The 16,797-nt window shown below is 38.3% G+C and overlaps 1 protein-coding gene across 3 annotated transcripts in view; it reads right to left on the bottom strand.

The window, feature by feature from the left end:
- LOC123700220 (unconventional myosin-XVIIIa) overlaps window positions 1–16,797 on the bottom strand; it is a 162,767-nt gene that overhangs the window by 94,781 nt on the left and 51,189 nt on the right. For all 3 annotated transcript variants that reach the window (XM_045647369.1, XM_045647371.1, XM_045647370.1), the window contains 17 exons: window positions 10,812–10,994; window positions 10,314–10,493; window positions 9,793–9,917; window positions 8,833–8,970; window positions 8,383–8,526; window positions 7,653–7,882; window positions 7,318–7,465; window positions 6,253–6,363; window positions 5,818–5,947; window positions 5,304–5,400; window positions 5,048–5,171; window positions 4,718–4,865; window positions 4,289–4,389; window positions 3,971–4,092; window positions 3,104–3,279; window positions 1,125–1,210; window positions 352–484 (listed from right to left, as the gene is read on the bottom strand). In XM_045647369.1, the coding sequence (XP_045503325.1) occupies window positions 352–484; window positions 1,125–1,210; window positions 3,104–3,279; window positions 3,971–4,092; window positions 4,289–4,389; window positions 4,718–4,865; window positions 5,048–5,171; window positions 5,304–5,400; window positions 5,818–5,947; window positions 6,253–6,363; window positions 7,318–7,465; window positions 7,653–7,882; window positions 8,383–8,526; window positions 8,833–8,970; window positions 9,793–9,917; window positions 10,314–10,493; window positions 10,812–10,994 (2,376 nt within the window). The remainder of the gene's footprint in view (window positions 1–351; window positions 485–1,124; window positions 1,211–3,103; window positions 3,280–3,970; window positions 4,093–4,288; window positions 4,390–4,717; window positions 4,866–5,047; window positions 5,172–5,303; window positions 5,401–5,817; window positions 5,948–6,252; window positions 6,364–7,317; window positions 7,466–7,652; window positions 7,883–8,382; window positions 8,527–8,832; window positions 8,971–9,792; window positions 9,918–10,313; window positions 10,494–10,811; window positions 10,995–16,797) is intronic.

The raw sequence follows: 16,797 nt of genomic DNA, 5'->3' as shown, positions 1-16,797 counted from the left end.
ACTATGAAGTATGTAATAGTTAAATTTGTGTTTATGACAAGTTAATCTTTTGAATATATCATTTTATTTGTACTTTTTTCTAGATGCTTAGTCGTTTAACGATTATGTTGCTCCGTATGACAAAGTACCATTTTATATAATTTAGACGAAGTAAATTCATCATGAATAGTAATGCTAGACTGCTGACATTAGCCAACTTTAAAAAAATAGTCATATATGTCATTTTTTCGTAAAGCTCGATAAATTCCTGTCAAATGAAGAAAATAAAATAGCACCACAGTTGACATGTCTTCCATCCTCGTCCTAATATCCTGCCAAAGAACCAAATACACAACTAAATCTATCACTAACCTGTGTAAGACCAAGTCTATAGCTGGTGACGTCCAGGTCCAGGGTTAGCAGCATGTCGTCCACGATCTGTCTTTCTGATAGAGTTGTTGCTGTTTCTGGCGTTTCGCTTTCCGATGTGGCTAGGAGTCGGTACCTGTTCAAATATTATACGTTATATTAGTGTGAATAGTATATAATATATTTATACTAGCTTTCCACCCGCAGCTTCGCCGGCGCAGTCGTAGAAAAACTCGCATAGTTCCCGTTCTCGTGGGATTTCCGGGGTAAAACCTATCCTCTTTCCCGGGGCAAAAAGTAGCCTATGTCCTTTATCGGGTATCAAAATATCTCTATACCAAATTTCATGCAAATTGGTTCAGTAGTTAAGGCGTGATTGAGTAACAGACAGACAGACAAAGTTACTTTCGCATTTATAATATTAGTTTGGATTATGTATTATGTATATATCTATTGCAATTGTTATAGAGCTTCCTTTTGTTTGGCATTTGAAGAGGCCTGAGATACGGAAAGCTTAGTAAAAATGTGAGGAAGAGCAATACCGCAATAATTTAAAACAGTCTTATTTTACAAAAACGAAATGAAAGAAATATGTGCTATATCTATGTTCATAATAATAGTAATTAATTTATTGATACTTTAATTTCAAAACTAAGGGATAAGCATATCAGTTCGATTTCTTCGTATTATATTTTATATTTTTACACCTAGCAAAAAGAAATCATGACAAGTTTATATGAATAACAAAATTTATAAATATATGAAATATGACATACCTCCTTGCGAACTCCGAAAGGGGCATGTGTTCAGGGAATCCTTGCTTATACAACCTCGCTGCCTCGAGCAATTGGAAGCCGCGGAACTGGAACAAATATTTAATATTTATTTGCATGAAAAAAGCACGAGCAGATGATGGCATTTTCGTTTTGGTGTAATATCTTCAAAATTTAATATTATGCAATAAAATGCCGTTTTTTAAGTTAATTGCCATTATTTATTATTATCAAATTATACAATTGTAACAAATAAATTGTCCAATTATTTAATAAGTCCCCTGTTGCAATTAATTAGGTCCCTTAAATGCTCATCTATCATCTAGTCAGTAGTTGAACGGATAAAATAAATACTTTTGTTTACCGCCATGCAAAAACAATTAGTATTATAAGTTAAACATTAATATATTTTTTTTGTCTGTGGCCGGATAAATTTTAAAATGTGATTTTTTTGTCTAAAATTATATTTTTTCTTAACCCATTGAGCCCCGAGCGACCCGATCTGACCACGAAACAATAGATTCTATTGTGTCTGTGATTCCGGGGGCTGAGTTATTAATGGATTTCTTTTTAAATAAGAAAAAATTCGATCACGTGATTCGAACACGCGTCTCTCGCCTTGCGAGGACAACGCCTAACCTCTCGACCACCCGTAATCCCGTTAGAGCAATCAAATTTCTTCTATTCTTTCGGTTTGATGTGCCTACACCAGATCGTCACTACTGTCTCGACCAGCATCAGTCCACCACGAATTTCCCGTTGCACCGTCGAGCTCTGCTACCGCTATACCCACACAGCAGATACGAAGAAGAGACAGATTTTTTATATTGAATCGGGTGAAGCCAGTGCGCGGGCTTAATTGAGGGGGACGAAGATTTCCCCACTATAAAAAAAAACGACGTGTGGCACTCGGGGACTGCCGCGGTAAAGCTATTGCATGCTATGCCTTCAAGCCACACCTCCGCCCGTCGGAGTGGGGAGCGTGAGGTTTTTTCGTTACGGAATTTCTCGATTCGGTCCCCGCGCTCAAGGCCCGCGATAGAAGCTATGCAATAGCTTAAAAAAAGGGGGACGTTACGCACGTTCTTTATCTGCTTTGTGGCTACACCTATGACGTATTACATATACAGGGTGTAATCGTTAAGTGTGCACAGGCGATTATTCCGTAACTATTACAGATATATCAAAAAACTTTAAACTGATATTGAAAGTACTTTCCCTAAAAGAGTGAAATGACAATAATAACTTTTTAAAAATAAAACGAGAAATATCAAAAAATTTTACATGAAACGTTCCCATATATTTTGTATGAAATATGACTATTCCATACATTTCTTATGAAAGGTTTTGCTTTTTTATTTTATTTTGTGCATTAATTACTTCGCAAATTTTAATGAAAGTTCATTAAGATACTGTAAATAGAGCTCGATGTGGAATACAATGGTATTCCAAATCAAGGATGTCATTTCGAACATTTGCTTTGAATACAAAATGTATGGGAAATAAAATGTATGGGAGAGTTTCATGTAACATTTTTGGATATTTCGCGTTTTATTTTAAAAAATTTTACTCATTACTTTCAATATCAGTTTAAAGTTTTTTGATATCTGTTATAGTTACGGAATAATCGTCTGTGCACACTTAACGATTACACCCTGTATACATTGAGATATACATATGGAGACGACACCGCCTACATCGCTTATACGCAGGTCCGCGTTCCGCTCAATATACGCAATATGGCGTAACTGACGCCCATTTTTTATTTGTTTTAAAGTGAAACGCATCAAATATGCCTTCGTGTGTGTTACGATATTGCACAAATAATACGGAAAAGTGCAAAGGAATAACTTTCATCGGTAAGTACCTAACTAGATAATAATTTTTAAAACTTAGAGCAAAAAAATGGCGCACAGATTTTGTTCGTGGTGTCTCCTCCATACGTAGTAATATTATCTCAATGCCTGTATATCGGCACTGACCTGCGAGCGCAGCAAGGGCACGTTGACGTCGTCCCCGGCGTCGTGCGGCTGGTGCGCGAGCAGGCAGCACACGAAGTGCGCGCCGGCCGCGCCGCAGCGCCGCAGCGTGTCCACCACGCCGTCCGCCACGAACTTCGCTTGTAGCGCCGTCGAACGACGCTTCATGCCCGCTGTACCTGTGTAATACAGTTTTTGACGTGACAACGTCTTATAATTCGATAAAGCCGGCTGCACGCACGAAAAAACATGACTCATGCGGCGTTACCTCGCTCTGACTCATCTGATCTGAGGCGTTCCATGTAAGGCTTGAAGTGCGAGCGAGAGCGCGGAACGAGCGACAAAGAAGCACAATCGGACGTTGTCACGTTCAACTATCGTCAGTAAACCGACTTTACAGACAACCAATTTTTTAATTGTGCAAAATTCATTTCCTTATTTTTTTTTTTCAGAATCTTACTAAAAATCAATATAAATGCGAAAGTTTGTGAGGATGTGTACGTGTGTTTGTTACTCTTTCACGCAAATACTACTGAACCGACTACAATTAAATTAACCCATTGAGCCCCAAGCGGCCCGGTCGGTCCACGACACAATAGATTTTCTATTGTATCTGTGATTCCGGGGCCTGAGTTATTAAGCACACATATAGAGGGTAACTTGGATTAACACATAGGATAGGTTTTATCTCGGAAATCCCACGGGACCGGGAAATATGCGAGTTTTTCTTTGAAAACACAGGCGAAGCGGCGGTCGCTAGGAAATATGTAATTATGAAATTTTCAATGAAATATGACCGAAAAATTCACCATAAAACCATAAAAATAAAATTTTTCTTCATATTACAAAAATAAATCACAAGAAACTTACCCGATGTGAGTGTCCGTCGTATAGAGGAGGCGCGTCGCAGCGTGGACGCGTCGCCGATAGCGGACCAGCTGGAGGCGCCGCACGCGCCGCGCGACCACGTCCACACGCGCACTATCTCCTCGCTAAGTAATGAACAATTGTTCTATTATTTAAAAACAATATCAGAATAATAATTCAATATTTTTCTTGTATATAAAATGTATTCGTATTGTGCTTAAAATTTATATAAAACTGACGGATAGTCAATTAAACGGCATATATGGGAATTGATAAGATACCCGAAAATAAACCTTTAGCAATGTTGGAAAAAATACTTACTTTTGACTTTCTTGTAGCAATGCGTGTGCCTTCTTGGTGACAGGATTCTCGCGGCTGGCCTTTACCCAGCCAGTGACGTCATATAATACTGGATTGGTACCCTACAAAAAAATATTATTTTAATTAATTTAGTCACGATTATCACACAGAACGTATTAATGCGCTCCAGAAGCGTGTGTCCGATGGGCTCGGGCACAGCTGGTGCAGCAGTGTTGTGTGATTTGAAGAATAAACTAAAAAAAATATATTTTTTAATTTTTAGTTAGTTCTATTCCCAGTCGATGCAAATGAATTTTCGAAAAACTTTGAATGCAGTTCTATTTATTTTTAAAAATAAGGGAATGTTTTCTTTCAGCAAAATATCCTCTTTTCAGTATTTCAAGTACTTTCCCTCCAGGGCCCATCGAAAATTTCCACACTGTAGATCACCTGCAAGTGCTGCAAGCTGAACTGCCTCGCGTGCGGCGCCTTCTTGATGAGATACTGCGTGTGGTGCGGCGCGCCGTAGTGCGTCATCACGCGCTCCAGGAACGTGTCGTCTGATGAGCCCGGGTACATTGACTCTTCGTCTAGCAGCCTGAAGACAGGAATAAATATTAATTTCAACCAAAAAACTTAAAAACAGACGTCTAAAATTTTATGAAAAAAAAATTGTGACTTTCTGAAAAAATAAATGTTTCTGGTGGTGAATAAAACTTCATATGAGGTAGAGAAATGCTGTTGTCTAAATGGAGATGCATAAAACAAAAATATTTTTACCAAAGCAATCCGCGTCTGTCGCAGTCGCGCAAATCCGCTTGCGAACTCCGCACTATTGAGTTTTGCGGCGCTTTGTCGAGCAAGTCTATCATGGGCCCCGGATTGACGGTTTCCGATAGCCAATCTGAAAATCATATAAATGATCAAACACAGATTAAAGTATTATACACAAATCTGAAATAAATGCTTAAATTATTTTTTGTCGAGGATATAGACGTGATTTCCCAGTAAGTACGAACTACGAATAACGAAATACCTTCTTCCGATCCGTCATCTAGCGTGATTCCCTCTTGGGCGTATCGCTCGCGAGGCGCCACTAGCATTGCCTCATGAAATACTCCTTGAAGTCGTTCCTGTAATGCGCAAAAAAACGTGAAATAATTTTAAAAGCAAAGCAAATTTTCTTTCAAATTTTTGATGTTGATATAACATCAAATTATACAACAATAGAATTTTTAATGTAATAAGACATACATACCTAATAAAAATAACTAGGTACGTTAAAAAAAAAACCGACTTCAAAAACGGAAAAGTAAAAAATAAAAAAGATTTCATATAATTAATTAGTTACTACATATTATTTAGTTGTAATATTTACTACATAGGTTTGATGTTGGTGCCAAATTATGTACATACATAAAGAAATTACCGGCCGAATTGATAACCTCCTCCTTTTTTTGAAGTCGCTTAAAAATTGTTTTGGTTTACTAAGAAATAATTACCCTCATTTATCAAGAAAATAAATATCAGGGAATTAACGAAAATTATACCTGAAGATAGTTAGAAAGCAGTTTGGATAAAGATGCTCCACTCTGTTGTCCCGCACATAGCGGGTTGTCGGCTCCAGGCGTGTCTAATAGCAGAATCGATGCTGATGTTCGTGCAGAGGTAGATATACTCCTGAAAAAATAAACAATAGGTGTGTTATAATATATTAAGATCTGTACATGACAGTAGTAATAGTCATAAAGACAGAAGGTAAATTGCACAAAGTTGTCAAGTTTTCAACTTTACATCTGGAATCTCTTACAAGAATAATTTTGCTGTTCTAATTTAAATCTTCACATTCATATAATACATTCATGAATGTTTTATAGATATTTATTATGCGTACTGCATTTTTGACAAAAACTGCATGAAATATGTACGAGATTTATGCCCATCTAGCTATAAACTACAAATGTTCACAAGTTTTTGGTTCTTACCTATTGACAAATGCAGCAACAATGTTGAAAGTTTCATTGTATAGTCCGGTAACGAATGCATCTAATGAATCTACACCCGGCGATTCTCTTTCATTTGACGGCGATGGTGTTCTGAAAGAAAAAGAAAACATTACTACATAGTATAAAACACCGTCGCTGTCGCTGTCTGTATCTTTTAAACTACGCAACGGATATTGATGCGTTTTTATGAAGTGACACTTCTTTAGGCGCGTTGGGAGTAAAATTTCAAAGTTACGACATGGAGTAAGGCGACGATTTTGGTATCTTTGGTTTCACTTCTGACACGTGTGCTCGGCAAACACGCTCTTTTTTTTAAATAGAATTATTCTTGAGGAAGCTTTTTGACAAATTTGATTAGGTTTTTGACAAAGCGGTCGAAGTCGTGGGCTGAAAAACCCAATAAGTAAGTTAATTTGGCGAAATGAACAGTTTATATTATATCAAGGTTTATGTCGGTATTGGAGAAGCAAAAGAGCTCGCGAACTGCTGCTGCAGCCCCGAGCCGGTGTGCGCTGTGACACAGTGCTGGGTTACCGTAGCGTGGCGGCGGGCGGCTGGTCAGCGGCGTGCGGCGCGAACACGGCGCGCGTGAGCTCGTCCGCGCCGACGCCGAGCAGGCGGCTCGCGCGCGTCGCGCACCCCGTGCTCGCGAACTGCTGCTTCAGCCCCGAGCCGGTGTGCGCTGTGACACAGTGCTGGGTTACCGTAGCGTGGCGGCGGGCGGCTGGTCAGCGGCGTGCGGCGCGAACACGGCGCGCGTGAGCTCGTCCGCGCCGACGCCGAGCAGGCGGCTCGCGCGCGTCGCGCACCCCGTGCTCGCGAACTGCTGCTTCAGCCCCGAGCCGGTGTGCGCTGTGACACAGTGCTGGGTTACCGTAGCGTGGCGGCGGGCGGCTGGTCAGCGGCGTGCGGCGCGAACACGGCGCGCGTGAGCTCGTCCGCGCCGACGCCGAGCAGGCGGCTCGCGCGCGTCGCGCACCCCGTGCTCGCGAACTGCTGCTTCAGCCCCGAGCCGGTGTGCGCTGTGACACAGTGCTGGGTTACCGTAGCGTGGCGGCGGGCGGCTGGTCAGCGGCGTGCGGCGCGAACACGGCGCGCGTGAGCTCGTCCGCGCCGACGCCGAGCAGGCGACTCGCGCGCGTCGCGCACCCCGAGCTCGCGAACTGCTGCTTCAGCCCCGAGCCAGTGTTCGCTGGGAAAAGACATTCATTCATTTACACATTCATCATCATCATTGGCCAATTTTTTGTAGACAATATGGGGTCTCCTGCCTGATTGATTGATTGATTGATTGATTGATTGATTGATTGATTGATTGATTGATTTTCATTGATTTTCATTGAAATATTATCGAATATATCGCCATCTACATCACTTACCTCTAACAACGCCCGCCCAGCCCAAATGGCAAACCGCAGCCAGTATCTTCCACACAGCGAGCTGCTCTTGTTCCGTGACTCCTATAGCTTGTAGTGCGTCTTTCAAAGCCGCAAATTCGCTGGGCGCTTCAGCTTTGTCCGTAGAACTTATGTATGGGTTCGGTGCGCTAGCTGGCGCTTGATCGAGGAACAGCTCGCGGCGAAGACGACCATCGCAGCCGTGAAATAGACTGTAAAAGAGAGTAAATGTAAAGGAAAGCGACATAAAATTCGTTTTCTTTGGACTCTGCGGCAATTACGAGTTTAGAAGTTGTCTTCTTTCTTCTTCTCTATTTTATCTAATAATAAAGATTTTTTTTGTGTATCGATTACAATTCGGGCGGAAATGTCTCGACTGATGAGAAGCAGAACTTACGCCTCTACAAATTGACTGTTGATGTTAAAGAGAAGGGGATATAATTATAGATATGGGATTAATAAAAGAAAGAATTGGGCAGGGCAAGGAAAAATCTCTAAATATGAGGTGAAATATGCCTTACATACAAAACACATCCTATCCGTTATAGAGTTGCTTGGAAGAAATCGCTCACGAGCGATAAAGCCGCTCTTTGTACATCTATATTATAAGCTATCTTATCTATGTAACAAAATTTACTACTGTGTATGTACAATAAAGAGTATTTCATTCATTCATTCATTCACATCCTATTTATACCATTTGTCTACTTACATATGCAACGCCCTCAAATGCGACTGGTCTGGTCTAAGGTCTGGTAGCAGCGTCTGCACAGACGCAGACACCAAAGCGCCGCCGCCATCGAAGTCCAATGATGTGAGGGATACGAATCGAGTAGCGTGCGTGTTGGAGCCGGTGCTGGAAAAAAGTAATTCATTGTACATTTTTAAAGAATAGAAAAAAATTAGATCATGAGACGGTATTCGATATACATAACTACTTTATCTATAAACACAATATTTTTTTACTCAAAACAAAAACAGCATTTACTCATAATTCTTTCAATTATTCTTATTCGGCTATAGCCGAATTGGATATATCCAATATTATAACATATCTATGGGTATAAAAAGGAAGGCCATATTTACCAACCTAATAAGAAAACAATATAGTTTTTTTGAGTTTTTATTGAATTTGGTTTCTGAATGAAAAACGGTCACTCACCGACTAGAACCAAATATATGTAGAACATCCAACGCAGCTTCAAGTTTCTCTGGTGTGAGTTTCGATCCTTGCGTCGGATATGCACTTGCTAAGTACCATACGCAATGCCTCATGGCTGATGTTTTGCCTGAGCCAGATCTGGAAGTGAAAATATATTGTTATTAAATATAAGTTTTAAGTGTTCTTAGTCTAATTAAAATATTTTTTTTATTTTAATAAATTTACTAAGATTAAAAAAGTAATATTATAAATCTAATTTGCAATTAAAATTTCTTATTTTTCGTGTGAAGTTGAACTAGAAAAGCAGCTTAAATTATTTTTTTTTAATTCTCAGTTTAAGTCTCAACCCTATAAGAAATCTCATAATACCATAAAACGATAAAATCCACATAATGGCGCTAGTATATCATTCCAAATTGAAATAGTTTATCTAAGCATACCAACAACGATGCATAGTGGCATTACCACGTCTCATATTATGTAAATCGAGACCTTGATCTTCATCATTATGCGAACTATATGATAATCTGAATTGTGCTGAATACGTTGAAAAAAATTATACAAACTTGAGTCGAGAATCTAGAATTATTTTTATTTACATGTATTATAAATAAATAAAATTAATGTATGGACAGGTTGCCATACATCTTTTTTTATGCCAAAAAGTCGAAATAGAAATGTCTACGACCGAATTTACATTTTCCAATAAAGTGCTGAGTTCACACAACAGATAAGAAAAATCTAGATAGAAAAAATCGATGATCAAACTTTATTTTTATTTACACTAGTGTATTAAAAAAACAAATTATAATATTATCATATACATATTTTATTTCTACTCCTATTAGCAGTCCTCCTATAATTTTATATCAAGTTGCCATTAATTCATTTTATAGTATAATAATTTTGTTTTTATTGTGCTTTATTTCTATAAAATGCTGTAAATACACAAAAACCTACCTTCCAAGGAACACAATAGCGCGATCTTTCCTCGACGCGAGCATGGCGCGGTGCGCAGCCTGCGCCGCCGCGAACACGTGCGGCGGCATGTCGTCCATGCGGCACCCGCGGAACATTGCCGCTACCTAGAAGATAATGTGATATTACTTTTATTATTTATTTACAATTATTGCGTAAAAGGACGCATTATTAAACGTGTATTTAAGAATTGTTAGGGAATAGGATTTAAAAAAGCATATTGGATTAAACAGTAATTCAGTGATAAAGAGTTTACACATTTAGGAATTCGTAATCGGAGTATGGATAGATTATGGCCTGAACACTCATAGGAGACCCGCACTAAGATCGTATATAGGCTGATGATGATGAATCTAAAGTCCCCGCAATTTTTTAAACCTAAATGGTATAAACGGTCAAATTCATATATTTGTTTGCGATAGTTGAGTTGGATGCACTCGTTCCGTCAGCGGAGTGACGCTATATACCCGCACACTGACCACAGCGGTTCTGTACCCACGCACCTTCTCCGTGTACACCGGCGTGGTGCGCCTTGGCGGGCCCATCACGAGCAGCGCGTGTCCCGCGCGCGCGTGGTGCAGGCCGGCCGCCGCGCGCGACCGCAGCACGTGCAGCGCGCCGCACTCGTTCAGGCAGCGGAGCGACGCGATGTCTTCAGCGCGCTCCAATTGCGGCGGGTTCGCCTGGAAGACACAGATGTTATGTTATAAACACGTAAGTACAAATGCTGATCAAAATCAAAGGAAATATAAGAGAAACAGCGACTTTTATATGTATGCCCAGGGTAGTAAATAGTGGGTACTTTTTAATTCGTTTACAATGCAGAAGTGCATTATTTTTAATGCTTTTTAAAATTAAAAGATTAGAAGTTAAAACGCTGGATTGGTATGTTTTTTATAATATGACTTATACACCCAAAACATTGTGGCCAACAAAAAAGATTAAGCCAACATAATATTTTCGAACTATTTTTTCAATTTAACACACTTTATATCAATTACCTTTTCCAAATCATCCTCATCCACGGTAATCACCTCGCCCGTCTGTATAACGCGGACCTTCACGCGTCCCGCGTCCGCTTCGCCTTCGCGCATCACCGCCGTGAAGCCGCCGCGGTGCGCGAGCCACATGTGACCAGCTTGCAGCCATTGTTTCTCGCACGCTAGCTGTTCTTCTGATTTCGCCTGTAATTAGACAAATATTTATTAATTATATTTCAAGAAAACAACATTAATTGAATGCACCCATTAATCGACATTTGGCGACAGGCCTACAAAAACAGCATTTAAAAATATTTTGGAAAAATGATAAAAAGCTCATTAAATAGAGGAGCCAGAAAATTAAATTAAAAATAATTGATTTAGCGATCTGCAGTCTCAGTGTTTCCTATAATTAAATTATTTTAAAATAAACCTTGTATTTCCTTTTCCTTTTCAAGACTATAAAAGCAAAATGTATTTAGTGAGCTTGTTTATTGAAGGTTCCACATTACATTTTTATCTCTCTCCTTCCATCACGCAGATATGGAGCTCTTTTTTATATTTTTAATTTTGTCAATTTACCCTTTCGTATTGAAATGCAAATAAAAATAATGTGTACAGCCCGGTTCTTTCAAAGAAACATAAAATATCAACTAACACCTTCCATCGATAAATTAACTTTCCGATTTATAGCATCACGAGGAAGTAAGATATTCAGCTACAAATGAATGTGGCAAATAAAACGATTATATCATTAATGATAATTATTATTTTACACTTCCGCTAGATAGCTGTTATACATCTGCCTACGCCCTACGCGTACAAGAATTCAACTTAATAATATTATAAGCAATTAACAAATTTATTATACAGGTTGGGGTGGGAAGCTGAGATATGGTCTTGGTGGGAACCTGGATGGGTGATACAGGCTTACCCCTTTAAAATGCCAAGAAACCATCTGCTGTGTTAGTAGTGGAACACGAGTTTGAGCAGAATCTCAGCCAGTCCGAGGCATCCGCGTCCCCGTCGACCACCCTGGGAACTGCTACAGTTGCGCCGCCGCGCGACCACTACCTAGTGCTGTAGTTGCTAATGGATACAGGGCACCGGGCGGTTCTGCGCCCGAAAACAGAACCGCTCACCGAAGGGAGGTAACCCGAAACAAACCGAGTCAGTCTGCTGACTCTGAGGTGGCAACCCCGCCAGCAGTCTAGGACACAGTGGGCTAATCACCTACTTGTCCGAAACCAAATGATTTACGAAACGAACACAGTGCAAAACCGGACCGATCTTTTACCGACGACCTTTGGCATGAAAAAACGGACACGAATTGCATTCTGGAATGTACGAACACTTTATGATGACAGCAGATTAGAACAGGCAGAACACGAAATGTTAAGGTACAATCTACATGCAGTCTAAATTAAACGACCTCCAACGTGAAGCTGCCTTGTGTGGACTCAAAATTAATATCCTGAAGACCCAGGAAATGCGCACTGAGGGTACAAATCAGCAACCGCTGACGCTGGGACCAGAGCAAATAAAGCGTGTCCAGCAATTCACGTATCTTGGTAGTGTTGTGTCCAATACTGGAGGTACCGAAGAGGACATCACTTCGAGAATCGCCAAAGCTAGGGCAACCTTCGCGCAGCTACGTCCCATATGGCAGTCGGAAGTGCTAACACGTGGAGTGAAATTTAAAATATTTCGCTCCAACGTTAAGAGTGTCCTCTTATATGGGAGTGAAACGTGGAGAGTCACCAAAGATATCTCGCAGAAAATTCAGGTCTTTATCAACCGCTGCCTCCGACAAATTCTGAGAATTCACTGGCCTGAAAAGATCTCCAATGACCAACTATTGGAACGCTGCCACGAGACACCGATTTTCCTCCAAATCTTACGCCGTAAATGGACATGGATTGGTCACACTCTTAGAAGGGACACCTTACATATACCCAGGCAAGCCCTGGAGTGGACTCCGCAAGGAAAAAGAAAGCGTGGCCGTCCTAGACAATCCTGGCGTCGTTCCGTGGCAGCGGAGGCTAGGGCGATTGGGTTGACGTGGCCGGAGCTGAAGAGCGTAGCCCAAGACCGAACGCGATGGCGGCGCACTGTGGACGCCCTCTGCCCCACATAGGGGCCATAGGACCTTAAGTAAGTCATAATACAGGTTCCAAAACATCAGATATAAAGGTCATTTTACTCCGCATCAACTAATTTTCATATTAAATACGCTTAATATTAATAATAATGTAAATACATAAAAATGTAAATTTTAAACGGAGTCGATTGTCTCCATAAGTGTGATCACAAGTCATTAGCCAAAAAGGTCACGTGGGTCAGACACCTAGAAGATCAGAGCTTTAAATTCGTCGCAAAATAATTGAAAATATTTTAATACATTCTAGTTTGTATGACCTTGATCACAGCGGGAATTTATGTATATTTTATGTAGACATTTGCACGTTACGTAACAACAAGGACGTCTAAATAGAATTGCTACATACATTTGTATAAGTATTAAATTATCTATTGTTTTGTCGAGTCGTTTAAGGACGTATGAAAATTAACTTGGCAAAAATACAGATGTATTTTGAATGAAATTGTCAAATATAAACAAGAAACTGGAACACCGGTTTGTTGATTCGAGATATCGAGAATAGTTTGATAGTTCCAAGATAGTTGCACCCTATTGCGAAGATTGGCTTTGATAGAATAATAATAGACATATCAAGAACAAATGCTGACGATCCTCAACAACTTCTACTGTCAATCACATCCAATTGCTTTACTATACAAGTGATAGATTTAGTAAAACTTGAGATTTGGCACAGGTTTCGGTAAAGGAATAAAGAGACGTTACTCGGCCTTTAATGAAGGATATGCTGTGAAGAATACAATTCTGTAAGACTTTTTAACGACCGATTATGTGATCACGGCAATGTCAAACATCGTTACAACCCAGAAAGGAATTCCTTGCCAATCGATTAAAAAAGAAAACCATTCATAAAAGCTATTTATTTACACTATTGTACCTATATTTAATGAATTTTAACCATTATTTACCTAGTATAACAGGTCATTGTTATTTACCATTAAAATCGATTGTGCAAAAATTTTCTCATACATCGTATCATTGCAAATCATGCATAATCAATTGCATCGCTCGCTTACAACAACTTTTACGCAAATTAACTCAGAATGTCTACAAAATGATCACATCAAGCGCCGACTAGTCACGGAATACAAGTTAGGTCAATCATAAAATATTGTCTTGTGGATTGAATTATAGTTTAGATTAAGGGCCGATTTTTCAATGCTTGGATAAAACTTATCCGCCCAATAAAGTATTACACGATAATATTAAAATGTCACGTAAACTGTCAAATACGGGCAATTAGAATACGTTTTTAAAATGACAGTTTTATACATTATTCTACAAATAAGTTTTATCCAAGCATTGAAAAATCGGCCCTTAGTCAACAAAGCATACTAATGTACTTATTGATTGGACATAGTTGAGAATGTAATTGTTTTAATTAAAATTATTAAAAAGGTATGATATCATCTTGTATTAATTTGGATTTACTGTAGAATTTATAAAAAATATGGACAAAAACAAACGAATTAAACGGAGTAATCCATTTAATTATATCATAAATATTTGCTTTTCGAAAATAAATACACTTGATATATCATTTATTCTTAAAGTTTTTATAAAGTAACAAAATTACCTCTCAGAATATTAAATGAAAATGACTACAAGTAGGTAGTTACAATTAATATAAAAGCACTCTCATCGAATTAATTTCAATATAAAATATTGCAAATGCTCAGTACCCAACTATAGAACCATCACATTTTTCTTTTTAATCAAACTAGAAGCCTTGTTATAGCCAACTAGCTACTACAAAGAATTGAATATATGTTTTGAGGACATTCTATTTTAATTACGTGTCTCTTGTCGATGAATTAATCTGACGAATGGCCCTCACCCACACAAATAACACATGATTAAGGAAGCGAATTTTCTATAGTTATCCATTTTAAACCTACGCACAAATCGCAAGTTATGTTACACGCAATTATACAATAAACATAGGTACATATAAGTTTGAACGTTTCCGTAATTCCTGCTATTGATCAATTATTTTAATTGCAAGTTTATTGTTACTCAACAAAAGATATTAAATCGTCATTCATTGATATGATATGACGCAGAAAATGATACTTAGGAATTTCCATACGTCACATAGGTATTATTAGTAAACCGTCTTCGTCTATCGTCTATTTCGTCTATTTATTGTTAAATATTTATTATGATTAAAAACCAACATCAACAATATACAAAACAGTATGGATAACAAATTTTTGCAAGCTACTATACTGTACTCCTTATTATTTAATTTAGTTTATTATTAGAAGCAAAACTCCACTTCACATAACACAATCAAATCAAGCAATACACGATATCACTATCACAAATTAAACCTTACCCGTAAAATATGTTAATTTCTCGATACACGAAAGGCAGTAAACAAAGCAGTGTGACACAATAAACAAGAGTATCAGATAGCCAGCGTGCGGACAGCGCTGCCATTAGTTACAGCGCTGAATATCAGCTGCACAGTTTATGTCCTGCTGCGAACCGCGAAATACGTTGTAAAGAATGGCGAACACCCCTTGGGGACAATTCATAATAAAGCTGGCTATATAATTTAACAGCATCGGCTATAAGGTGTAAACACAGTCGTTTATCATGATACTACAATAAGATATATTTTTATATATTTTCTAATCATTGAGGGCGGAATTTATCAATGTTAACGTACGTATATTCTTGATTATTTGCGTGTACTATCTTCAGTTTAAATTTCTCTATGCTAAAGAAATCACGTAGAATTGCATTTACATTTGGCAAGTTAAACAATTCAAATTACTCATCACCATTCTAATGCTATAACTCTCATTTACCTACCTTAATTACATGAGAATTGGCGAGTCCTTGTGAATTACAAATCAATTATCATTCGGTAGCCGTCGTGTGACTTGGCAAAAACATAAGACGTGGCTCGCATATCTCCTACATTGCGCATTTTGACCTATCGATTTTGTAAGTAACGATGCGGTATTTTGTAAGAAGCAGTAGGTAGACATACACTTATGCATCTTAGTTTAAGAGTATATAAATAAACTCCTACTAATGAATATTATCTATAACATTTTGAAACTAGGTTTAATGTGTCTTTAAGAAAATATTTGCCCAAAATCGAACACACATAAATCATTCCCGACCAATGAAACCGACAGTAACCCGATTTTATGACGTCACAAATAGAAACTCCCTTTAAAAATCCGTACTTCCCTTTTAGCAAACAAACTAGGCCATGTCTTTACTGCCTCGTTTTACTACTAAGCAGATGTGTTGGTTACACACATCTCATGTTGACCGACTTAATGTATTCAAATGTGCACAAATAGAAAATGAAAATTGATATTGAATTAAGTTAATAGGTACATTGGGAAAGGGCTATTTGGTTGCGGCATATTATGGTAAAAGTGTTGTTTTTTATCGAAATATCGAAAAAGTTTTTATTAACTGAATATACAAACAAATTAGCTCCATATGATAGATTTGTTCAGTTTGTAAACCTTTATGTAAAATCCATTATTTTATTTTATTTGTAGAATCCATAGATTACGTTTCGTAATAGAGTTATAATTTAAATTACATTACTCTGAAACATAGTTCTAATTAGATAAGTCTTAAATAAACAATGGACATTAAATGTTAGGAGCTATTAACATTGATCTGACTAGTTACTGCGACCGGATTTCTGTCCGCCTGTCAACTATTTGAAACTAAATTGTGTATACTGTTGGAATTTAATCTAAGATTTGAGTAGTTCATTCCTGTAAAATAGCTATTTTACTGTAAGTATTGATCATAAATTGACAATAATTTTACTATACACAATTACACAAGTCCTTCTTAGTAATTGTCGGA

The sequence above is a fragment of the Colias croceus genome, chromosome 19, assembly GCF_905220415.1.
Source record: "Colias croceus chromosome 19, ilColCroc2.1".
Classification (NCBI taxonomy): Eukaryota; Metazoa; Arthropoda; class Insecta; order Lepidoptera; family Pieridae; genus Colias; species Colias croceus.
This window is presented reverse-complemented; position numbering and strand designations above follow the sequence as displayed.